Raw genomic sequence first — 27,190 nt, 5'->3', positions numbered from 1 at the left:
TAAGGTTGATTAGGAGGATACAGGAGGGATCTGAGGTGAAAATTTAAGTGGGTGGGTTCCTCTTCTGTTTGAGCAGATGAACCAGGCAGGGGAGTTCTGTTTCCCATTTGTTAGTTGCATTATATTTAGAACCACTGGCAAAGAAAATAAAGGACTCAAAAATTCAAGGACATAATTGGTATGATAGTCAATAAAAGCTGGCTGTATTTACAGATGATATTTTATACCTGATAAAATCAGAAAAGGACATTTCACTGTTGTGGAATGTTTTGAGACAGTTTCAATCACTTAGGGATTCACAATTAATGAAGCTAAAATAAAGGCAATAGCTGCAAATTGTGTGGCCAAAATGGTCACGCAATATCCATTATTTATGAGGACACGGTAAAATAAAGTACTTAGAAGTGCGGATTAAAAGGAATCTGTTGTGGCAGCTAAGGATATGTGGGGAAAAAAATAAACAAAAGATAATACAAAAACTGAGAAATCGGAAGCTGTGTTTTATGGATATGGATGGCAAGATGCAAGCAATAAAAATGTTTTAGTCCATTTAGTTTTATACACAGGTCAGACATAATTTTATCAACCAGAGGAGAAGTTGTGGATAGCAATTAATAAAGAGCTCAAGGATTTTATGTAGGAAGAGATAATGGCAAAAGTCAACTGGGATAAGCTGATTCTTCCAATAGAAAAAGACAGCTTGGGATTATGCAATTTGAAGGGGTTTTTCAGAGCTACACAGTTAAGGTTTCTATACACAACACAAGGAGAAAACTATAATCCAAAGTGGAAAGGGATGATGACAAAACAGTTGGGAAGCTCAAGAAACAAGGAGAAACTGGGATTTTGGATGCAGATCCTTAAGAAGAATAACAACCATACAGCGTATTATATTCATAAAGTAGCAGAAAGTAGTCTAAGAACCAAGCTAACATGGGATGGAGAAAGGAAATTCTGTTGATTGGTATGAATGCAATTAGGGATACAGGCAATAGACAAGAAGGGGCAAGAATTTATTGGAGAAAACTAGCTAAAGAACCAAGGTACTGGGAGCAAATAATTAGAGAGGGAGAGGTAATAGAATGGGAACAGGTCAAGAATGTATTTGGACTGCAGGCTAGATATTGCCTTCCCTATCAAGGACTGACAGAGTACAGGCAAAGAGAAAGAAACGGGATTTTAAGTGAAAGACCAGCACTGGTATATTTTTTAGTATAATCTAGAACAGAAGCTGCTGTTAAAAATATAATAATTAGTACAGCATACAAAATGCTGCATGCTTCTTCTTCTTCTTTCGGCTTTTTCCCGGTTAGGGGTCGCCACAGCGGATCACCTTGTCCGCACATTGAATGGCAGTAGAGTTTTACGGTGTTGAGTTGCCAGCCTGGCGCCCAACCTTCCACAGAAGACACACTCACATGCACACCTAGGGCCAATTTAGAGTATCCAATCCACCTGCAGCATGTCTTTGGGATGTGGGAGGAAACCGGAGCACCCGGAGGAAACCCACGCGACCACAGGGAGGACATGCAGACTCCGCACAGAAGGCACCCCAGCCGAGGAATGAACCGGAGAACTTCTTGCTGTGAGGCGGCATTGCTAACCACTGCACCACCGTGGCCGCCCATACAAAATGCTGCATGCTAAATATAAGAAATCAATCATAGGAGGTTAGAGAGGCTTGGGAAGAGAGACTGGATAAGCAATTCACAAAGAAACAATGGGGGATATATTTACATCTCCCAAGTACGCAACAAAGTCTAGAAGATTTAAGATAATTGCTTGCAAGTGTTTTCATTGGTATTTTATACCCCAAGTAGACTCCAAGGAATTTTTCCTCAGGTAGATGGCAAATGTTGGAGGTATGACAGGGAAGAAACAGGTAATTGGGAACATATTTTCTGTGAGTATAATGACTTGGCAAACTTTAAAAATTCCCTGCAGGCTACAATATCAGAAATATGCCGTGAGCAAATTGGTGTAACTAAGGAAATTATTTTTTTGAGCTAGGATACAGAATCAGAATTACCTAGACAAAGTAAGGCCTTGCTGAGTCTAACTATGACAGCTGCCAAAAAAAAAAAAACAATTAGGAAATGGAAATCAAAGTCTAAACCAACTGTAATAGAAGCAGTGAATATAGTAACAGCGATAAAACAACTAGAAATGGGATTGTTAGAAAGGGGTAGGAACAAATTACATAGAAAAAATGGAAACTGTGGGAACTATATATGCAGACAAGGAATGAGGTTTAAGAGAAGGCAGGATATGAATGATCTATGTAATGTTTAACTGACAGTGATTGGACAGATTATAAGTGAACTAAAATTATGTCAATATGGTTTGTTTACATTTATTTAAATGTATGATTGCCTACGTCACAAGTGATAATTTAATAAAGATGTTTGTCATTTAAAAAAATACTAAAATGATGATCAGCTCTCAAGATGTCTGATATCCAGAGATAACATGATCTCTGACAGATGAATTCCACTTGACCTTCTATAATTCCTCTTGTTTTGGAATCTCAATTTTGAGACTCATCCTCCTGCTCCTAAAAACTACTTTCTATAAGGTTCCTGAGGCTCAGAAGGTTTTGTAGAAGAATCCTTCATCAGACCCTTCTGTGATTTCCCTCTCAATTAACAAGCCTACTAAGCTGCTTTCTTCCTCCAAACTCTTATCAGCCAATAGTAGATCCATGGATAGGTATGGTAAGATGCATTACCTCTGCTTACCTTAGCTTTTAGGGCCATCAATTGCCAGACACATCTGACTAGATATGTGCTTACCCTTTTGGGCAAACTGAGGTGTGTGTTATCTGACATGCCTATGTCTGACTTGAAGACTTCTATTTCTTTTCAGAGTTCTGCCTTCAAGTAGTTGGCATTCCATTAAATGCAGTTATGATGCTGCTGATACTTCATCTAGGGCAGCTGGGACAAGGCCAGTCATTAGAATGTACTCCTGGTTTCAACTTCAATCCTTTCCTATGGACATAAAAGTGAAATTATAGAATTCTCCTTTAAATACCCAAAATCTGTTTGGCTCTGATGCTTTGGATCTCTTTAAAGCTTTACAAGGGAAAGGGAAGGTCATGCAAGACCTTAAACAGATTTTCCTGTTGCCTATTCCTAAGTATCAGAGGAATTACCTCTCTAAAGCAGGTCCCTTTGTGTGTAAGCATCTTAAGCAGCCTTTAAAGGGTAAAAGGTTGGGTCTATATTAGATCAGTGAAGGCTCAGGGCAGAGATTTTTTCCCCAGGGAAAAAAAAATCTCTTGGCCTGAGCCATGACATTGCCCTTTACCCCACTGTAGTGCGATCTCGGAGTTGGTGTATTTAATTGGGGGGGGGGGGCAGAGGGGACACATTTGAAATTGTGTGCATGTGTTTTTAGTGTAAGCGATTTCTTTCCTAGGGAAATAATTTTTTGTTTTGAATGGTTGTGGTTTAGTGTGGTCACTGATTACGTGTCAATGAAGAGGCATTCGATGGAACACCTCTTCGAGCATTTAATACAGACCCAAAAGGCCATCTAAGATGTTTTTTCCCTGAGAAACCTGGTCAGGATTTCAGGGGACAAGTCTTCCTTTTGGGACAAGTTATCTTTCATTTGACAATCATCTTCCACTTCCCATTGGCCAGATTCCTCTTTCCCAAAGGTTAACTCTGTCCTTTCTCATCTGGCAACAAATAACAGCAGACTCTTGGGTTATATGTCAATAATTCGTAATGGCTACTCAATCTTGTGGAACTCCCTTCCTCCCTTTTCAGGGATTCCTCAACCCCCTCTCCTTACCACTTGTCTTATTTTCCTTCTCTTGCCAGAGGGGAAGGGGATTCTACTCCTGGATGTTTTTGATTCCCAGGAAGGAGGGCTCTTGGAGGCCCATACTAGGCCACCATTTTTCTCAACACCTTTCTGAAAGTTTCTTCTTTCAAAATATTGACTCTTCAGTCTATTTCCCTGTGCTTCTCCCTTGAAATTTTCCAGTTTCTCTGAACCTAAAGGATGCATATCTACATTACTATTTAGCCTACCTTCAAGAAATGTTTAAGGTTCTTTGTATCTTCCTTACATTATCAGTTCTCTGCTTTGCGTTTTGGTCCTTCTATAGCACCAAGGGTTTTTAGCAGATGTTTAACCCCAGTCATAGCCTTCTGCAGACTCCATGGTGTTGAGATTTTTTCCTTGTCTAGATGACTTTCTTATGCAGGTCCCCTCTTCGCAGGTTCTTCTGCAGAACCTAGTATTCACAATGATGATGATTCTTCACAGTGTGGGCTTCATTCTCAATCTAAAGGAGTCAACTACTACTACTTCTCAGAACCAGGTTTTCTTGGGGTACAGGATTCAGACCCTCACTATGTCTTTTTTCCTGCCTTCTTTCAGTATCTTCTTTGCCAAGACCTCATCCAGAGAGTTTCTAAGAGCCCTGGGGCTCATGGCATCCACTATTCCAATGGTTCCATTTGCCAGCCTCCATATAAAGAAGTACTAGTGGTATCTGAACACAATGGCACCCTCTGGATGTCCTTGTTCCTCTCTTGCCTTGCCTAAGGACTTTATTTCTATGGCAGATCACTCAGATATCTCAAACTCCAGGTCTTCCCTTTCAGGTGCCTTCCCACTCTCAGGAGCTCTTTAACCATGGTTCAGACCTAGTCTGGGGGGGTGGGGGGTTGTCCCAACCACATCAGAGTTCATGGAGTCTGGTCACCACAGGAGGTGTAAAAGCACATCAATGTTAAGGAAATGAAAGCTCTTATCCTGACTCTTCAGGTTCTGCATTACCTTTGGACTCCAGTGGTACATATACAGGGGAGAACAAAGTCTTACTGCATATGCAGACTAGCCTTCACTGCATGTGACTTTGCAATCTGCCATCAACTGACTCTTCAAACAGTCTATATTCCCTCAGAACACACAATGTCGTGGCAAACACTCTGAGTAAATCCATGGCAGATACTCATATGTTGATGCTTTACAGACAGGTTTCCTAGACATTGTGTATTGGAGAGGTAATTCCTCAGGTAGATCTTTGGCACCCCTTAGAAGAAACAAATCAAGTTCTTTTCCGGAGTACATTGTCCTCTGGCTTGGAAGTTGTATGCCATATCTGTCTTGGAAAGGGATGTTCCTGTATACATATCTCTTTCTTCCTCTGTTGCCAAAGGTCCTACACATGAGGGACAGGCCTAAAATATTGTTGACTCCCTTTGGTCCAGACAGCACTGGCTTCTCTTTCTTTTTAACCTGGCCAGGGAAGTCATCACAGGTTATCCCACATGCTGGATCAAGGACTCTCTAATTCCTACCTGGTCTTTTCACTCTAGAAAACAGACAGGCACCATTTTTCTGAGGATGTGCTTCCAATCCTGTAGGAGGCCAGAAAATCCACTACTAGAAAATCTTATGTTACAATGTGAAAAAGATTTTCTTGGTGTCACATCAATGAAGAGGACCTTCTTTCAGTGGTTATTCATAGCGTTCTTTCTTATTTCTGTGATTTGCTCAATTCTGGTCTAGCATATTCTTCTGTAAAATCTCATTTGTCAGCCATTTCTGCTTGTCTGCCTCTAGATCCATCACTTTCCTGTAAGTCTGAGGTTAAACAGTTTCTCAAAGGCATCCTACATAATAGGCATCCAAGAAAACTCATTCCTCCTCCTTGGAACTAAATCTTTATTTTTGAAAAATTGACTTGTCCACTTTTGAGGAGGTAGCTTCCTCCTCTTTAAAATTCTGTCCATGTAAAACTGTCTTTTTTGTGACTCTGACTTCTGCCAAAAGAGTATCTGAACTTCAGATCTTTGCAACAGGTTCTTCTTTTCCAGTTTTTCACACAGAGTGCCTCTTAGAACGATTCCTACTTTTATTCCTCAGGTAATCAATGATGTGTCTTTTAATCAGACCATCCATCTTCCTTCTTTCTTTCTATCTTCTCAAAATAGTTATGAGATGATTCTCCATTCTTTGGATTTGCACTGACAGCTCAATTATTATTTAGACAAGACTAAAGATATTTGGAAATCCTTGTTTCTTTTCAGGACAAGAAATTGGGGTTGACAGTTTCTAAGCAAACTATTTCTTCCATTTCCTTTTGTTCATTTAATGGCACAGAGCTTCCTACTTCTGTTCATGCTCATTCTAATAGGGTGGTTGCCTCTTCTGGAGCTTTTTTAAGGGTTTCAATGCTAGATCCATTTTGAAAGCTAGTACTTGGTCTTCTCTACATACTTATTAAGCACAACATGCTGGATGTGATTTCAAGGGCCAGAGCAAGTTTTGCTATATCCATACTCCATAGGTTTTTGGAGGGTTCCTCAGTTCCTTCTTCCTCCTCCTCCTCCTCTTCCCATTCTTTAAAGTAGTTCTAGTACTCTCCCTATTGTAAGGAATACTGCAACAGTGACTAAGGATAGAACACTTGACAAAGGACTTACCATAACAGTAGATGTCTATGTAACACTGTTGCAATATTCCATACCTCCTTTCCCCATTACACTTTTTCTTCTCCCTCTGGCAGGGATGTCTTCCTTTCTTTTTTCTGGATGTATACGTTCATATGGGGTAATTCCCTTTTGTGGATTTGGTGCGTGTAGGTCACTTATGTGCCTAACACCACAAACACAGGACAAATGTCTAATGTATGGAGCATGGAAGGGCCCAGGTTTAGTATGCTGGCTGCACGTGTGGCTACATCTAGCAGGACATTCCTACTGTAAGGAATACTACAACAGTGACAATGAGGATAGCTACTGTTATCTACTGTTATGTTAAGTTCTTACACAACTGCACTTTTTTTTTTATATGTGAAGCTGGTTGCCTGTACAGAATCCACTTTTTAACTTACCACTATTAAAGCCACATAAAACAGCCAACTAGCATTTTGCTTTCTCAGCTTTAAAAAGTAAAATTTAGCCACGACTACAAATTACACTACTGCCACAGTTCCTATTAACAACACTCCCATTTATAACATTCAAACAGAAAAAGAAATAATGTTTTCACATTTCTTTCTTTCAACTCAAAAAGTAATTGCATATTTCATGTTTTGAACAGAACCCCAACCCCCCACCCCCCCGCAAAAAAATGACACTCTCTTCTGACAGTCACCAGCAATATCTCTTCATTCTGGATCAGTACATCTATACTTCAACCATCAACACACCTCTGAAACTTTACGGCAACTCATCTGAGAACAAGAAACTTTGCATTCCATTGTATGGTCTACATCTCACTGCAAAATTAATTATCAAAAAGCTGGGAAAAAAAAGACTAGCAGGCAATATTTCTTCATATTACCTCCAGGAGAGCTACTACGTTAACCTCAAAGAGAAAGAAAAGGTCAAGTTAGCAGTTCTGGCATATTATTGCGGACTTCTTGTAAGCTACGAAAAAGAATCTTCCATATTTTTCACTAGAAACTAAGGGGCTTAAGGGACTACAAATACTTATGTAACTGAGCTCAAGAAAACAGCTACAGATTGTGAGTTCTTAGACTTGTACATGACTGAGTGAGAACAGACAGATTAGCTTTTGACATTGTAGATGATCCAGTCAAAGGAAGACTACAGAAATATTCCGGTTTAACACTTGATAAATCATTGGATGAATGGAGGGAGAATTAAATAAATGCTCTATTAAAAGTACTGAATGATTGGGTTGTCACTTTTAGAAATGACAAAAAACACACCTATTACTCCACCTCTTGCCCTGCCTTTCTCCCCCCTAGCCCTGACAGCATCTATACCATCCCTTGTCATACCCAATTCATGAAAGAAAAAAATGGGAGCATCTGATTGTCATTGCAGGTGGGGGAATTTTTCTGTAACCCCCCTGCACATTATCTTATCTCACTGTACCAATACTTGAACAAAAAATAGCAACTGGAAGAAGAAGCTTTACAAATTTAAGTGTTCTGTCTGTTGTGGCAAACAGAAAATCAGAGTTCGTAAAGTCAGCACCCACTTGCTTTATCAAGGTTTGATTTCTGGGTAAGTTTGAAAAAAGGATATGTAGCAACCCTAGCTGCATGAGGAAGTGGGCAAAATAAAAGCTGAACTTGACAGAGAGGTTAAAATAAAGCAGAAAGCTTATAAACAAAGCAGAAACAAAAAATTATACCACCAGACAATCCAAGATGCTGCAGAAAAACAAAATTTTTCCCGGGGGCGGAAGGAGAAAATTCCCTGAGTACAGTGGAACCAAACGTCGGCCCTGTCAAACCAGATTTTGTCAGGCCCAGAATGGGGCTATCAGTATTATGGTCCTGTCATATCTGTCCTTAGGAGGAGAGGATGGACCTTGGACATCTGGGAGGAGGATTCTTTTCTTAGTGGCCACCACCACACCATAGTGTACCATCACCCTTTCCTTTGTTAGATAGACTTCCTTTTGGGGCTGCTGTTTATCTTGAGGTTTACACGGACTGGTGGGACCACTATCACTGGTGTTTCCCAAGCCCAAGCTCCAAGCTACTACATCCATGAGAAGTCAAAGGGGGAGTCACACCCAGGAGGTAGAAGGTTGAGTCCCAACAATGGAGCCATAGCACTGGGGGGGCTTCGCACCGGCTCTCTCATCATAATCATCTTTCTCTTCCTAACACCCCCGACGACATCGGTCTCGGAGGAGAACTGGACGAAAACCAATTTAAACCTCAAGTAATTCTGACAAAGCCGGTTCTCTCCAAGCTTCTGTACCACTCGTCCACAGAAAGTCGGAAAGGAAGGTGGAAGAGGGCGGAAAGAAATCAAGCCATCAGGACCAAGTAAGAGGGATAGACCTCTGATACCGATAATACCGACCTGAGCCTCCCTCGAGCAGAGAAGCAGTTCACACACCACCGACCAATCACCGGGTGTCGGTGTTGAAAAAAAAGTGCTCGGACGTCGAGACTTGGCTCCAACCTCCTGAAGACTTGACTTCCCCTTCAAGAGACTTAAACCTGTAACAATTTCACATCAATAAATTCAGACACAGCCAAATCCCCATTAGCCTGCCAAAATTTCAACTCTATTAATGGTATATAGGGAGTCTACCTCACTTTTAAAGGATGCTAGGCTTTCAATTGTTTTAACTTCTTAGGGAAGTTAGTTATAAACCCTAACCACTTTTACAGAGAACCACCTGACAGCATTTTTATTCTTGGAAAAAAGTTCTAAAAATGTACATGCATTCTCTATATTGCTTCTATGTAGACCCATGCATTCTCAAATGTAAGCATCACTCCAGTATTTGTATATAGTTACTGCATATAATTAATCCCATTCTCTAAGACGCAGAGTAAATGCTCATTTCTTGCAAAATTTAATTATAAGCAAGTGCCTGACACCCCTGAACAGTTTTTATTTTCACTGTACTCTTTTTAGCTAACCCACTTTTCATTTAGATAATGGGGACCACAGAGTGTGATCACATTCTAGTTTTAGACGTATTAAAGATGTAAGGAAGTGCTTAACACTAGTGACATTCCTTTTAGTAAGTGGTCCACATGCAAATAAAAATTAAGTTTTTCTATCCATTACTATGCCCATGTCCTTATCTGTCAACATTTTCTAATTGCTTTCCACAGATCTCTTAATTACATAGAACGTTCTCTTCAAGGCACATTCATTTTGCTTTATTTGTGTCTACAGATACTTTACTACTTACATCCAATTTACGGATATTATCCAATGTTTTTCTGTAATATCTTATTTCTCCATTTTTAGAATATCAGCATAAATAGTATGGAAAGGATTATGCTGTACTGGAATCAATACTTCAGTGTAAATACACACACACACACACACACACACACACACACACACACACACACACACACATTATATAAAAGTCAAAACAGAGCCAAGTAAACGTGTGATTCACAAGACAGAAATATATAACAAATAAATCTGAGTGTTTTTGTTTTTCACTGGAATTTCTTCAGAAAAGTATAACAATTTAAACTCAACATATGTATCTTAAAAGTTTTACCGCCACAAAACTGCTAAAAAGAAACTGATAGGAAATGACAATTTTTATGTCTGTCAGGATGCTTTTATGAATGGTTTACCAGTTTTGTGGCAGTAAAACTTTTAAGATATATAAGTTAGAGGAGTTTAAATTGCTGTTATACCTTCTGAAGAAGTTTCAGTGAAAAATAAAAGGAACAAAAGCTTTCAAATGTATTTATATATTTCTGTATTGTGAATCGTACTTTTACTTGGTTCTGTTTCGATCGGGTTTTTATTAGATATTAGTGGTTTATCTTGCGTTCAGGTGTTTTTTGTAATTCTATATTATATAAACATATACATATATATATATATACATAAAATACACGCACACACAGTAAACAGATAGCAATCCAAAATATTCCTGAGGAATTCCTCTGCCATAATATTTTTCTTGCTATTTACTCAACCATAGCACACATTCTCACCTCTCTGGTTTATCCATTCTATCAAACAGCATAAAATATAATATTGCAGGACCAAGATACCCTAGTTTGTCAGCATATGATGACCAAACAAAAGTTAAAAGCATATTTGAAATCTACAAAAATTACATGAGAAGATACAGGTTTGTCATGAACTGGTATGATGCTATTATAGAAATATCTGTTGATCAAAAGATATCATCCTTGGGTAAAAGTGTACCGATAAACATTGGTAATTCCCTTTTCTTGCAGTTTTCACAACACTGCATCATTTTTAATTATTTCACTGCACAAGAAGGAAGCCTTAATTCATCTGTATGTATTAATCTTTTTGAAGTCGTACTTTAAATTAAAAATTGGCCTGATACAAGAATGTTTCCAATTCCTTGGAAGTACTAATGCAGTTGTTAAATATAAGGGTACTATAACTGAGCAATTAAAAACTCAGCAAGAAAAAGGTAAAGCAAAATTTCAAAGCTAGATGTGTAAGTTCTGGGGGTGCCTCAATCATATTGCAAAAATAGTTTATCTATTTATTTACACTTGTTGACTCAAGTTGAGCACTGATCCTAATGGACCTTTTTCAGGCTCAACCCAGGGCATATACTCAGAACGCTGTCAGCTCAATGATGTTGAAAATGAACACAGTTAAAGAACACTAAAAGCAATCACAGAGCAGTTTACTGGTCATGGGCATACTTTCTTGTAGACAGCATGAGTACCATCTTGAATTTCTACTGAAAAAAGCCTAGTGGGACTAACCTAGTTTACAAAGTACAATTAAGTAAATACAAATAAAACACTGAGCAGTACAAACATTGTTAACCTTGAGGATCAAACTGGCACTTAGAATGCATGAGAGTGCACTGAATTATAAGCATTTAAGCACAAAAAAATAAATTCATATGATAAGTATTCAGGTAAGTATGGTGAAAGAATGAAACAAAAATATTCATTGACACAGCAAAAATACATAAAAGACAACAAAACTACCATGAAAATTGCATTTGGAGAGAAAAAAAATATTATCCAAGGCAAGTGAGTTGCATTTAAGTTTGTTACTGAAGCAGAATGTAGTATTTAAAATCCGTACTTAAAGCACATTGTCTCCTCAGTGTGAACATTCTGCTGACCTTTTCAGGATATAAGACGAAAATACTAGGTCAGATTGTGCTATGGTGTTCAATCAACCTCATATATTGCGTCAAAGTTTGTGAAAAATGGGAAGGAGTAAAATAACTCAGTATTCAGGCATACAACAGCCTGCACATTTATGTAGGTTCCATATCTAATTTTAGAAGGCAAGTCAGAAGAATAATGCAGTACCCTGCATTCAGACCACCTGACTATTTCAGAAACTATGTCTGGTGGCAGGATTGACTATGGGACGAAAAACTTTAAAGAAAGTGATGGAAATGTTTGCAGGAGTAATGGTGTGAGTGGCACTTTAGAAGTTGGTCAAGCCAGACTCTTCAAATAAAAATGCCATATCAAAGAAATAATATAGCAATGGGCGCATCTCTGATAGTTTACACAGTCTAAAATGGGAATATCATTATTAAAATTTCTCCAGTAGCTCTCTCTGTGATACAGATTCCTAGGAGTTTTGCTGCTGCTGCTGTTAAAACTGACCTCCAGTTGGGAAGAATGGTGTCTTTTGATGTAAATGTAAAGCAAGATGAACCAATAGAATGGGCAAACAGCATGGTGACTGTTGGTCTGATGAAGGAGCAGATATTTTCACATAATTAAAATGTTTTCATTCTTTTTACATCATTTTGGAACAATTAAGATAAATGTGCAATTCACAAGTTTAGTGACCAATGCTGTTACACTGATGCATCAAAACTGTCCTTCAAAAATGTTGATGACTTACCATCCCCAGTTTCCATAAGTTCAGCATTGCCATACTTTGGTGCCGCCCTTGGTGTAGAACCCTGCTGTCGTTCCACCTGCATAGTGTGTTCTGAAGTATATGTGGTAACATCTGGAGGGGCCGAATGGTTTTCTAATTAAAACAATAAAAATTTAATTATTCAGATGTCATGCTAAGTTAGCATTTCACTTAACAATCAACTAAATATCAGATCTACATGGGAAAGTACATAACTTTTTTAAAAAAGCTCAAGTCAAACTATAGTTTAACAAGAAGATGCAGCAAGAGTACAATCTTCCAAAAGCATGCTCCCACCACCAAAACTGTTTCCGACACTCACCCAAGACCAGTGATCTCCAGCTACTCAACCAATTTCCACCACTGTGCACTGACCTTTAAATGCCCTACTTAGAATAGCAGAAATTTGGAAGACTGCTTTAGCTAGAACCATCATGCTGTGAATTCAGGAAATAAATATTTTATCATTCATACCCTTTCATGAAACCAGGACTGGGAGGGCAGTGAGAGTGAGCATGCTATGGAAGCAATAATGGAATGAATGCCCTGGTGCTGTGCGTATCAGTCACTCAAGTCTTTATCAACATGGCATCCCCTCCAATGTGTAGAATAGTACCAGAACTTGCATCAACAGCATTAAATAGTGACCGACCACAGACAGCAGCCTGGATAAAAAAACAGATGTTTCAACAGTAACCATCATCAGTATGACTAAACCTATAGAGTGCCTAGATTCCCAGCAGCCCTCTCAACTGTCCAGAATTTTGCTGAACATACACATTGTTTGACTTATATTTTTGTTTTACTTCTCCTAAAATGTGTAGTTATTGGCTATCACAGAGAACTGAAGTCACCAAATAATGACAGGGATTTGAATTTTAGATTTTATATAATTCAGAGAATGCATGCTAATGCAAAGACCTGTGGTTCTAGCTACTCTAAGTTTACAAGAGCAATATGTAAAATATGTCCATGATCTTGGACCATTATTTTTGCCTTTGTCCAACATAAAGGGCAGCACAGTGGAGCAGCAGATAGTGTTGTTGCCTCACAGCAAGAGGTTTCCCAGTTCGATTCTCGGGCATGGTGCCTTCTGTGTGGAGTCTGTATGTCCGCCTGTGTTTGTGTGGGTTTCCTCTGAGTGCTCCTGTTTCCTCCCACTTTCCAAACGCATTCAGTAGGTGGATTGGGCACACTAAATTGGCAGCAGATGTGAGTGTGCATGCGTGTGGTGTGGATGAAGTACTGCGAAAGGGTTAGTCACCCAGAAGTGTAAGCCTTGCCTGTAGATGATTGTCACTGGTGAAATGATATCCCAACTCCATGTGCAAAAATGGGAAAAAGGGATTATGGATGGATTTTTGCCTTTGTCCAGGACTCTTGTGCTAAGAGGTATGTCCACTGTCAATTTTACTCCCTTTGTCTGCAGAAGATAACCACAGTGTTAAAATGTGGTAAAAATATAAGCAGCCAAAGCAAAACAAGGCAGGTATACAAAGCAAACATTAGTGTTCTCATAGAGAATCTTAACAGTCCACCCAGGATGATAGATGAAGAGAAAATTCATAAAAATATAGCAAAAAATTGAAAATGGAGAGAACAAAAACAAAGACTGTTGGAAGAGCTTCTATTGTGAAGAAACAAATATACATCAATCCTTTCTTAAAGACAGTCAACATTTCAGTCTTTTCATCCTTAATGGTTACAGTTTTATCAAAATGCACTCTTTATATATATATATATATATATATATATATATATATATATATATATATATATATATATACCCAAAACAATGCATTCACAGGTCTTTGCCTCTAGTCTCTTGTTTCAGATTTTAAAACTTTGCTTGTATTAAAGCCAAAACTAAGAAGAGAATGACCACAAATAAAGGACAGGAAAGGGGCATCACTTACATATTTCTACATATCCAAACAGTGGAATTCTGATGGAATTTCATGTTAGGGTACAGGAATGGGAACACACACTATAACTATAAACAAATCTCATGTACTTCCAGATTATTTGACATCTTCCAAACTCTTATTTGTAGTGCTTGCAGATCAGTGCTAAATCTCTTTATTTTATTTGCTCTTCTGGGCCCACCTATCTTTTTGTGATCAAGTCTCCAGCTCTCACTGATCCAACTGTCCATAACATTTGTTCATAGCATCCAATAGTGCAGGAAACAGGAGGCAAGTGTCACAGATTGCAAGCCATCATCTTGCAGGGAGCTAATGACTGCTCCCAATGTTCCCAATGTTTCCAGCAAGCATGGTTAACATCCGTTACGTTAGGCTCCCACATAGGTAAGCACACCATATGCCTGTTATGCTTACATAAACAGCGATGCTCTCCTTAGCAAGCTCACAACCCAACATCCCACCTTCTTAAAGACAGAATGCCTGTGGCCTGAACCACAGACATCACTCCTACAAACAGGATACATTTCAAATCCTTCCCCAGTATAGGTGAATCAAAATTACCTGTCCACTCCAACTCATCTCCGACCTTTTCCTACAGAACTTATGCCACAGTCAAAGCTCTATGCATCGACATCATGAAGCTCATTATTTAAGTGTCAACTGCTCTCTGAGATGATTTTCTGCCCCCTGCTGTAGCCATCATTTGGTCTATCTCAATAATCATTAGTCTTTGGTGCCCAGTGCTGTGAGAGCCAATCACAGAACAGCCAGGCAATCATCACAGTATTTTTTTCATTATGGCTTAACCCCATCCCCCCATCAGGCTACCTACTCACCTACTAAAGAGGAGGTCTGCTATGATACCCTCAAAGCATGTATGTAATTCTATACATGCACAATGAAGAGTACTGCATGACTGCAGCTTGGAGAGTCAAGCATATATCCCCAGTTCCCCTGGATTTGTGGAAAGCCATCCTTTGTGCAGAGGGATAATTGTTGTAGTTCTCCATTCATTGCAGGCCATGGTTATTATGAGACGCATGTCTACAGTCAGCAGGATAGCACTTGATACACTAACTGCGAAAGCTGCCTTTAGTCTTGGGCAGACCCTAATTATAAATTCTTCAAGGAACTGCTGAGTAGCATTTTTGGGGAATAGCTATCAGAATTGAGAGTCCAGCAAGCTGAAACAGTTAAAAGGGATTATGGAACCTAAATTGAGTTGATAGAGATACTTTTCAAAAATCAAAGTTAGAAACTACAATTGCTTAGTAAATGCATATCTCAAAGCAACTGTAAATCTTTAATGTAACCGGTTTTAATGTTCAGTTTTAAAGTGTCATATAAGTTAAGCCACTGGTATTAATTTGTTTACTATGAGGCTAGGATATACATTTCTAGTTGTGACATTAAACACCCTCTTCAATACTGCTATAACACACAAAAGTAAAAATAAGATCCTAAGATTTATGTCCTCATCAAGCAATAAAGATCACTGACTGTATTTACCGAAGACAAACAGACTGCCAATCACACACTGGCTGCCTGCATCTACATCTTACCATTTAAAACCACAGCTAGAAATATTTAACTAAAGTGACACATTTATTAACTCATTCCACAAGTATGCATAACATAACATAATATGTTGTATGTTATATTATGTTATGCATAGCATAACATAATACTTGAATATTAAGGACTTGATGCTAACCTGGAATTCAAAACAGAAGATAGATGTTTAGGTTACTTTTAAAAAATGACAAGTTAACATTAGCTACATATATGCAGGAGGGGGTTTGTCACCTGGATGCTAAAAGGGATCATACTGCAGCTGCTCACAAACAGATAAGGCTGTTCTTAAACTAAAGATGACCAAATGTCTCAGGATTATTCAGACACTAGCAAGCACCAGGATCTTCCTTCTAAGTATCCTGGAAGCTAGTATGGCAATACAAGAACAAGTGGTTTGTACGTGGGCCACTCCCAGAATTTATAATTAGGGTTCATAGGAGTTTAAGAAGCTAATGAGCCTAGGGCCTTTACAAGCCTAGCCATGTAAAAAACCCGTATTATCCTAACTGGCCAAAGTTAGATGGTCATTGTTAGCACAGCGATTCTATGATCAGCACTGACTACCCCTGTCCATGGTCAGTAGCTGAGTCCCAGAGGGATTGGTGCTGTGGCCTCTCCTTTTTGGTATTTACTTCTCTGAAGTAAGGGCAAAAAGCAAGGACCTCCAGCTGACCAAATTTTACAAACTAGGCACGGCCACTAAATCTCCTAAAGACACAGATATCCATGTGTTCTTATTGCACATTTCAACCTGAAGACACTGAAAATGGATACAAAGACTCTAGAAAAGAAGGTATACCTGGACACTTAATTAGCATATTTGCATACATCTCATCCAACTTTAAATGGAATTGTGGGATACTGCTCAGAAACACAAGTAAATTGAGTGTGGCAAAACTATCAGCATATTTTATATCAACAGTGCACAAAAATCTTTCTTTCTTTCTTTTTGTAATGGATGGAAGAATTTACCCAGACACAACTAAGATAATTAGTCAAATACATGTCTACCCAAAAACATTTCATAAAAGCTTTATAATTTATAGCACAAATTCCATCTTGTTTAAAAATAAAATCACATTCAAAACAACTAAATGTGCTACCTGGGGCAACCCACGTGAAAAAGGCTGCTTAAAAATAAGACATGCAAGTTTGTTAATGTAAAAGAAGCAGTGTTTGTAGACAGCCCATAGGTATACGCTCATGCATCCGCCTATATACCCCTAAGTTTGAGACACCAAGTCACACATTCAGCAAAAGATCCAAGGAAAATTAAACTTTGGTACCCAGGCTGGTCATCAGCCGTGAAAACCCATGTGTTTACAATACTGTAACAGTGATCTCAGCTGGGACATCTTTATTACCTCCTTTCCATCTCACAGACATACAGATATATTTCGGTGTGCAAATATTCATGCAGACACACAGACGTATATTTATTTCAAGCCATTATTTTCCCTTGTGGAACAAGATACGACTTAAAAGGGTCCACTGACCAGCCCATTTATCTGGTTCGCAAATGCATAAAATAAAAACTAAACAAAGATGAGGTTAAATTTTAATAATTTAAACTGAAATTCAACCTACCCATCCTTGCCCCTTCTACCAGGAATATAACCACACTTCAAATCTCAACTAAATAAAATATTCAAGCACATCCCATGCTGTCACTTATTCTGATTACCATACTATTACACTAAACAGAGTCACCTGGATTCTTTAACAAAAATAGATGTTGCTTGGCAGACTACACACATCCATACAAGTTTCTTTTTCTGGATTACTGCCAAACTTCGAATCACAGTTACAACTTTTAAACAAGCTCCTCAATCTCAGGCAAACTACCAGTCATCCCTTACAATAAACCTCATGTTAAAATACAGTTGTAAACAGCAAGCGCCAGAGTTTAACAAGCTGCATCTACGTTTGCCACCTCTGACCTCTGACCTCACAAGTTTAAGAAATGCTCCTGAATCTACCATCTGAAAGTTGAAGCTAATGCAGCTACTTTTACAAAACTACTGCCTTTAACCCAGTCCATAAACTGTTGATAAGCATAAGCTGATTGGTCTTCATCACCTTGTAGGTGTTCTCATTCCATACCCTCCTAAATACTTCTATGTCTCTGCTTCTGCGCACAGTCTTACTTTATTTGTATATTCAACTATGGTCACCTGTCTTGATGGTCTACATTATATCTTCTGACAGTATGTTTTCATATGTGATCAGATTACGGGAGTGTACCATATGTGATTGGAAGCGGAACATTTATTTTAATTACAGGCAATAATCAATTAACCAGTCAAACAATGTACTGTGCAAACCTCATTTTAAATGCAGAGTTTTTCACATGCTAATTTCTCATTTGTCCAATTAATCTAATATACTCCAAACAATCCCAACACTGGTTATTATGGTTTATTAATTCCATATTAGTATTTCAACTACTTTTACCATGTACATTTTCATTTTAACTGAATTTATCATTAGTTGACACTTGTCAAATATATTCAGTTTAACTAAAGTAAGAAATATCTGATCTTACCCCAGTTAACCGAACCTAGCACCAAATGTTTTACTTATTCCATGACATCCAGAACATCTAAAGTATCAAGGGGGGTCCTTAGATTTTAAATTTCCTAGCAATACTTGTTTATTAACATCTCCGAACACTTCCTCCCAACTCTATTTCTCCTTTTCACTACTCTACAAGTGTCATTTTACTACTCTCTTCTGTGATCCTGCTGAAGTCTATCAAACCTTTTTTACCTTTGTACTGCTAAAAGCAAAAACAAACACAGAAACTGAATAAAAAAAACAAAATAGTGAACCAGTCCCCCAGACACACTCCAGTGATGTTCCCACAATAATTGAAGGAAGCAGCAAAGCAAAAAAATCCTTTTATTGAAACGATAAAATCACTGATAAAATAACTGGTAAGTATTAAACTTCATCAGACACCATGTCCTTTACATCACTTCCTTATATACTCCAGTAGTTCAAATTCATTGGATAAAAAAATACAAATCAATCCATGAACCCACCATCATAGCCTGCCTATAGACAAACAATTAAAACAAAATAATGTGTGTGTGTGTGTATATATATATATATATATATGTGCGCTTTCCAGTGAAAAAAGCTAAATTTAAATACTGAATAAGCATTAAGAACTTGTATGTGTAAAATATGTTAACTGCAAAATGCTAACGTTTCCAGTGCTTTTAACCTTAACAATGGCCAACTATCAGCCTGCAAACAGACTTGCCATCTAAGTTCCTTAAACTGAAAAAGTAACCCCCATGGTTTTTTATCATTCATTTCAACTTGATCAATAACTAAAAATCTAAAACGGTATTCTAAGTTATCACAGACATGTTTAGCCAAAGCATTATTTAAGTTATGTTTTCTTATAGCATAATCATGCTCATAAATCTGTTGACTGAATTTTCTCTCCATTTTACCTATGTAAAAGGCTGGGCATGAGTCACATGATGCAAAGTATATCACTGCTTTTGAATTGCAGTTATATTTTCCCTTTATATGGTATGTAAAGTTTCGTACCATGAAATTATTTGTTACTTGTATTTTATGACACCATGCACATACCCCACACTTAAACATGCCATATGTACTATGACTATTCATGAACTGTTTCTCCTTAAGTACGTCTTTAAAATTCATTCCCTTTCTATAAGTAATAACAGGTCTTTCACCTATTTGGTTTCTAATGTTAGAGCCATCTGTTAATGTAGGCCAGTTCTTTTCAAATATGGACCTTAACTTTCTAATGTCTTCACTAAATGTAACAGTTAAAGATCCTGAAAACTCAAAGACTTGTTCAGTACCATATTTTTGCATGTCCATAGTTGTACTACGTTCTACCATAGGATAAAGAACCTCCTCTGCTATTGTGTCTGTAAGATGACTTTCATCTCCAAGAATGAACTGCAAATGCCCATTCATTCTTTTTCTTATGACTTCCTGAATCAAGTCATCAATTAATTCTACGGGGTATGCTCTTTTAAGGAACATTGAGCGTAAAGTATTACACTCCTGATTGAAATCTTCGTATGCGGTGACCATTCGAGCTGCCCTAACTAACTGTCCCTTCACTACAGACCTTTTTTTTGCTGAGGATGTGAACTACTGCAGTGAAGGTAACAGGTGGAGTAAGTCTCCTTCCTGTGGATTGTGGTCACATATTTCTCTTTCAGTTCATCCTTAGATAAGTGAACATCCAAATAATTAATAAAACTGGAGTTCACATTCCAAGTAAATTTAAAGAATGAAGTGGTATTATTTATGCATTTTTTTTTAGGAATTGTTCCAATGTAGCCAGTGATCCCTTCCATATGAGGCAAATATCATGCTGGACCTATGATCAGTCCTGATGTAGTTGTTATAGGAAGACTGAAAAACAGTGTTTTTCCCAATACGCCATGACTGTACTGGAGTATATACCCCACCACAAGGTGAACCCATGGCTTATACCCTTACCTCACAGGTTTAAGGATGATATTTGCCTTCTCCTCTGTTTCACAAATATATGGCAAAACTGTGTACAAAACCAAAAGGACTTGAAACATTTTAACTGGTTGTATCTTACTATTTATATCCATAATCAAGAGCTTATATTCTCAAATTTTTGTATTATTTTTGTTTAGCCTCTCTCCACATATCCTTATTTATTTTATTTTACATTTGTTAACCAGGGGTGTGTGACTTAGCCGAAAAGGCCATTTTTCAGCAAAGGCCCGGAGAGAAAAGCTCCACATAGAAAAATTACAGATACATTTAGATATTTAGACATGATGAGTATACACACAGATTACAATAGACATTTTTACAGTGGTATGCAGCACATCAACAGTTACAGTGGAGACAACAAACAAGAAGATATTAATTTAAAAATAAAGGTAATTAATAGATTTGTGGTGTACAGCTGAAATTTGGAATATAGGTAGAATACATACAGCACACAGGTACAGTACATACACTGTACAATAGCTAGTGTTTGTGAGTAAGAGTGAAAACTATTATCATCAAGTACTCTAGGTTTAGTATGTGTACCTCATCCGCTTTCACTAGCCTGGGGAGCAGTCATGGCACTGGCAACGTTGCTTAAGATGTTGCCTAATGAAGTTTTTAAAGGAGGCTTTGGACGATGTGTTTTCTATGCTAGTGGGGCGAGAGTTCCATTTTTAGCCACTGAACTATTACATAGTGCATCTCCAAAGCTAATGTAGCTGTTGGTGACTTCTAGTAGTAACTGATTTTGAAGGGAAGAACAAGGCAATGGTTTCCTCTCCCCCTTCCTTTGTTTTTTCCCCCATTTATACTTGGCTGCAATAATAGAATTCATCTTAATCCATATACCTAAATATTTCATCTAATGAATGAACCAAATCATTTGTGGGTATATAGGTTTAATGCTATGCCCTTTGGTATATCTTCATTTATCTTGAAAAGACCCCAAAATGGCATCAAAATGTTCTACACCACCAAAATATCCTTTTCTGGATTCAAGTACAAATAATGTCATTTGCAAAGTAACTCAGACGTTTCTTGATTAACCTAGCAGTTATATGTCTGAATTTGTGAGCCCCTTACTTTCTTTGCTAATGGCTCTGAATATAAATGGGGGAAAAAACAAAAGGGGGAGAAGAAACCATTGCCTTGTTCTTCCCTTCAAATTCAGCTTGTAAGAGAGCTACTCTCCTACCTTAATTCTTGCCTCCAACCCTTTATATATCACTGTTATTGACCCTATTATTACAGGAGAGTATTGAAATGTTGACACTGCCCTACTCAAAATCCCAGCTGACTACTGAACGTTTTCTCTACATTAAGACCCATCAACAAAAGTGGAATTTTTTTTTTAATACACTGCTTCCCTTGATCATTATTCTATTAACATTGTTGCTTGCCTCCCCTCCACAAAACCACACTGACCAATATCTATGAATTTTGGAAACACCTTTGCCTTTCTCTTAAACAGCAGAGACCAACACTTTACAACCATGGTTTAAATTAAAAGAGGTCTATATGAATCTGGGTCTGGAGGACCTTTACCCTCTTTGGGTGATACAGTCACAACACCTTTATGGAAAGTTGCTGATACCTCCAATTCCCCTTTTAAAATACTGTTAAAATAAAACGTTCTGGACCTCTGTCACCTTCTTCCTTACTATCTTCCAAATTTCCTCAGAAATGCTATCAGTTTCTGGAGACTTCCCTGTTGACCGAGTACACTTCACTATTTTTGTTTCTTCTCTTCTCTTAACCATTACTTGTTGAAACTCATCTTCCTCTAACCTTGGTATAATTAAGTCTTCCATAAATGTCTCCATTAATTCCATTTATTGGTTTCCACATAAGTTCATAGGCAGGTACTAGGCTATTGGCCCTAGGGCCTATATAAGCCTAGCCAAAAAGGTACCCTGGCTTTCGCCACTCAAGAAAATTATTTTCCTGTGCCCCTGTCGAGCAGAGCCACAGAAGTGATCCCTGGGGTGAATTTCCCATCTCCCATCCAATCGGATGTAAAGCTGGTGTCTTTTGAGACGGTCTGCATCTGTTTTAGACAGGTAATCCTCTTTGTGAGGTATTTCTGTGGCCTTTCCAGTTGTTGTAGAGGTCTTCTGAGGTACATACCAAAAGAGGTGCTGTATTCTATAATGGGTCTAATGAGTGACAAGTAGAGGGGAACAATGACCTCTTTTTTCTTGGATGAGAACCTTTTGTGATGAGGTGTGCCACGTAGAAGGATTTCTTAGACTTCTGTGGTGGTGTGATCATCAAAGGAGAGACAACTGTCCACCTGTGTCTCAAGGTCTCATCACACTTTCAGTGTTAAGTAGACTACCGCCTATGTGGTAGCTCATGGGTACAGAGTTTTTACCAAAAGGGACGACAATGCACTTTTTGGCATTGAGCTTGAGGCCATGGCTTTGACACCAGGCATTTGTCTCAGTGATGCCCTTTTGTAGGATGTCCACATTGTTAGGAGTTTTGATTATGGCTCCTAGTTTGCAGTTATCTGTGAACTTCATTAGCCAAAGACCTTCTGTGTTAGCCTGTACTTCAGAGAAGTAGATAACAAACAGGAGAGGACCCAGGGCTGAACCCTGTGGTACTCCACTTGTCAATGGTCTGAAGTCGGATTTGGCATCTGCTGCTTTCACAGTGTGGGTTCTGTCAGTGAGCCAGTTGGCAACCGATCTTGTGACAGAGATTTATACCTAGTTTAGTGAGTTTATCTTGAATTCCAGAGTGGGGGGTGGTGTCGAAAGTCTTGGCGAGATCCACCATCTTGGTGTGAACCACCTTACCCTCATCTACAGCTTTGGTGACTGCTTCAAAGAAGTCTATCAGGTTTAGGAGATATGATCTGCCTTTTACAAACCCGAACTGGGCGGGGTCCAGAGTTTGGAGATTACCAATATTATTTTAAGTTCCATGATGATACGTTCCATAGCCTTGCAGACCAGGCTCATTAGGCTAATAGGGCGATAGTTCCTGGGGTCCGTGGTGGCTCCCCCTTTGTGGAGTGGGATGACTGTCGTTGTGCACCATTCAGTGGGCACAAAGCCTAAGGTAAGGCTATGATTGAACATGGTACTTAGGTGGGGTGCCAGTTCGTTCTGTAGTTCGTGTAGAAAGCAGCCTGGGATGTTGTCAGGTCCCATGGATACTGTGTTCTTGGCTTTGGAGAGTGTGGTTTTTACCTGTGCAGCCATGATTACATGAACTCTGCATTCTTCCGGTATAGAGATGGGCTCTTTAGGGGGTGAGAGTGGGGTAAGCACTGAACCTATCTGCCAGGATGTTGGCAATATCAGTTGGTTCTGTACATGTAGTGCCATTGTGCTGTAACTCACAGCAGATCCGAGTGTTGCCATTGAGATTCTTGACATAGATACAGAATGCTTTGTGGTTGTCTTTAGAATCAATGGCGATTTTGGTTTCGTAACTAGCTTTGGAGGATTTTATGAGGGATCTCAGCTACTTACCGAGGCTGGCCAGGGAGTTCCCCAAATCATGGGATTTTACTCTTTTTTGCAACAGTTTCTTTCTTCTGTTGTAGAGTTTGTTTATGGCAGTGGACCATTAGCTTGGCTTCCTTTTTTTGGAGGATAGCATCTCTGTTCTGTTAGGGATTGGATAATCCATGTACTCGTGTAAGTACTTATAAAGTGCATTTATGTAATATTCAGCAGTCGTACCTCTATTGTCCGTCTGCATGGGTGTCGTGAAGTTTGTCACTTCTGTCTTAAGAAGCGTGAAGTTGGCTTTGGAGATATTTTTTATGGTGGTTTCCCTAATGGGGGGTGGGGCAGGATGTGGATGTCTAGGGTGATTAGCTTGTGGTCAGATCTGACCAACGAGGAATTGACCTCTGGTGTAGAACAATGGTTGCCCATGTTGGTAATGACCAGGTCTAGGATATTGCTGTCCCTGGGGGGGGTGTGGATAAGTTGATCCAAGGCACTGGAATTTATGAATTCCAGAAAATGTTGAGCAAAAGAGTTGGTACGAGTAGATTTCCCAGTTAATAGTGGGGTAGTTGAAATCACCCATTATCAGGGTATTAGGCTGCACCCTAAAATTTTCCAGTGGATCAAGAAATGAGGAGTGGGAATCCTGGGGCATGGTGGGGATCTGTAGCAAGCTACAATTTGGATTGCAGTCTTGCCCAGAGTTAGTTGCACTTGGATAATCTCGGCTGCATTATGCTGAGCAAGTCGCCTGGAGGTGTGGATATTCTTAATGAATATGGACACGCCTCCACCTTTAGTGTTTGATCCAGGTTAGGTGGCCAAAAGGTGTGGTATGGATTATAGCCTGGTAATGCAGGGATGCTCTCTGGAGCCTTGAACCAGGTCTCTGTTACTGCACAGATGTCGATGTTCTCCATTTTAAGGAGTGCCTCAAGTGAATGCATTTTGAGGTTTAGACTTCTAGCACTGAGTAGCATTACCCACAGATTTTGCTTGCTTGTACCTGTTACGGTGGTGAACTTGTCATTTGAGCCTTGCCTAAAAAAGGCACTATATGGGTGGCAAGAGCCTTAGCAGGTATCCGGAATCCCAAGGGCGACAAGTGCAGGCCATCTCTGGCAAAGCATCGTGGTCTGTCGATCATGTCATCCCAGGAAGACAGATACTGGATCCCCTTAGAATGACACCAGAAGCTTAGCAAATTGTTGAAGTCAATCATTTTGTCCTTGTACTGTGGTATCTTTCTGGGTGATGGCAGGATGCAACTCAAGCTAGGGTTATACCTGCCTGGGCTATAAGATCGGACAGCTCCTCTATGTCTCTTTTCATGTAGTCCAGGGAGGTATGTCTCAGGTCATTCACACCAACATGGACAATGACAGAGTCATATTTGTAATTGTTGTGGAGTGACCTGAGTGCGTGTGTTATGTGGCAGTTCCTGGCACCAGACAGGCAGCTGACAGTAACTTTTCTCCTTGTTTAGCCTGGTGAGTGGAACATCAGTGTGCCTGACTATAGAGGCATCTATGACTAGAGTGTTGGGTACGTTGTTATGCCTTATGGGCTGTGGTTGAGTGGCACACTGAGTTTGTGGGCTATGTGTCATTTGGGTTGTGTTGGGGGGGTGGAGGTTGCTTGTGTTTCTGCTTTGGAGGTCCCTGTTGCTTGGGCAGATTTTTATTGAGAGCCTCCGTGAATGTAGGTGTGTGTTTTATGTTTCTATGTGTGCGTTTTGGTGGTGTAGGTTTTGAGGGACTATGTAATTGAGTGTGGTGTGGTGCAAGTGTTTACCTTCTCCTCTTGAATGTCTAGTCCAGTCTTGGGTGAAGAGAACTTTGCTTCCAGTTTGGCTATATGAGTGCATCTCTCACAGGATGTAGTGTTGGGTGGTAGGAGGACAGGGTTGTCTGTGTACATGAGGCAACTGCTGCATTGCCCCACTATGCCCAGATTAATCAGGTAGACAGGAGAAAACACCGGGAACTGACCCTTTGACATGCCTGGATAGATGCTTATTTATTAAGTACTAAAAACTGTTTTTCTCTAGACAAGTGAGGAAAGTTGAGTGCTGTAATAATTTGTAGCTTATTTAGTGCTTACAATGAGTTCTGAACAAGTGCTGAGCTCAAAGAAACAGATTTGACTGCCAAAACTAAAAACTGGCTAGTTCTAAGGGAAAATTCAAAGAGCAGACTTTATAGTGCCAGGAATAGTTTAACCCTAGCTAAGCGGCAATGCATAAAGTGTTTTTTTTTTTTTTTTTTTTTTTTAGATAAGCTACCTAGTGCTTACCACTCCCACTGATAAGCTAGAAGGCTTCCCTCCAACACAGAAAGGCTCTGCTTCATACAAATTTTCATAAAATTTCTTAAATCAATGATACCTCTCTATAGGATCCCTGGTTATTACTTGTATTGTCAATTCCCTAAGTTTGTCAACAGCCTTATTTACTTCATTCAGCTTAAGTCTTTGGGCTAAAAGTTTTTGTGCTTTAAAGTGATCAAAAAATAGTTGCTTACTGGCAACGTTTCTAAACTCATGCATATATATCCAAATACTCTCATTTTTTTATCTTGAAAATTTTCCTTATTTTGAAATACTTAAACATTTGTCAATACCTCTAAATAACTCCTATTACTTCTTTCCCATCTCTTCATTTTTTATTTATACACTGTCTGTAAATGCAGCTATTCATACTGAAGACATTTCTATCTTCCCTAATTGCTCTAATTATTTCTACTACCCATTCTTTAAAATTCTCTCATTTGTAATTAACCACCATACATCTCAGTACATAATCTGAAATAGTTCTTAGAAGTGTGGCAAAGTTTTCAAATCAATACACTTGTTCATGTGAAATATAATTTTTACTCAGTCAAGCCCAGTTAATGCATCTTGGGGAATAATTAATTCCATCTGAGTTCCTACTGCTGAATTAAAATTTTCCACACCAAATACTGTCCTATGTTTCTTCAGGAATCTACCCTCATTTGTAATATTTTCCATTCTACATCCCCTGACACATCCTCACCACTGCTTATCAGGATCCAGTCCCACCTATAAATAATAATCTCTGCTGAAAACTGAATTTGTCTCCCAATTTTCTCTTAAGCTGCATAATATCAGTTATAGGTGGAATATAAATCAAATCCCATAGAAATCCTTCTTCCCGGCCAATAACCCCTTATTACCATAAATCTGCTATTATTGTCTTTTCCCCCTATTCTATCACTACTGGAGCCACACTAACAATTTTATTATTCCACTTTTCCTTTGTCCTGGATATTCTGTTTAATGCCCACCCTGAAATCCTCTCATTGCCAAATTCACTTGCATATTCCTATCTAAATGTGTCTTCAGT

The 27,190-nt window shown here is 38.9% G+C and overlaps 1 protein-coding gene across 10 annotated transcripts in view; it reads right to left on the bottom strand.

Moving 5' to 3' along the window:
• Positions 1–27,190, bottom strand: part of DIP2C (disco interacting protein 2 homolog C) — a 2,757,794-nt gene that overhangs the window by 1,437,871 nt on the left and 1,292,733 nt on the right. For all 10 annotated transcript variants that reach the window (XM_044064688.1, XM_044064689.1, XM_044064690.1 and 7 more), the window contains one exon: positions 12,309–12,440. In XM_044064688.1, coding sequence (XP_043920623.1) covers positions 12,309–12,440 — 132 coding nt within the window. The remainder of the gene's footprint in view (positions 1–12,308; positions 12,441–27,190) is intronic.

The sequence above is a fragment of the Protopterus annectens genome, chromosome 3.part0 (assembly GCF_019279795.1).
Source record: "Protopterus annectens isolate FY-2018-M chromosome 3.part0, PAN1.0, whole genome shotgun sequence".
In the NCBI taxonomy this organism is placed as follows: Eukaryota; Metazoa; Chordata; order Ceratodontiformes; family Protopteridae; genus Protopterus; species Protopterus annectens.
The sequence above is the reverse complement of the archived record's forward strand: the minus strand, read 5'-3'. Positions and strand labels throughout refer to the sequence as shown.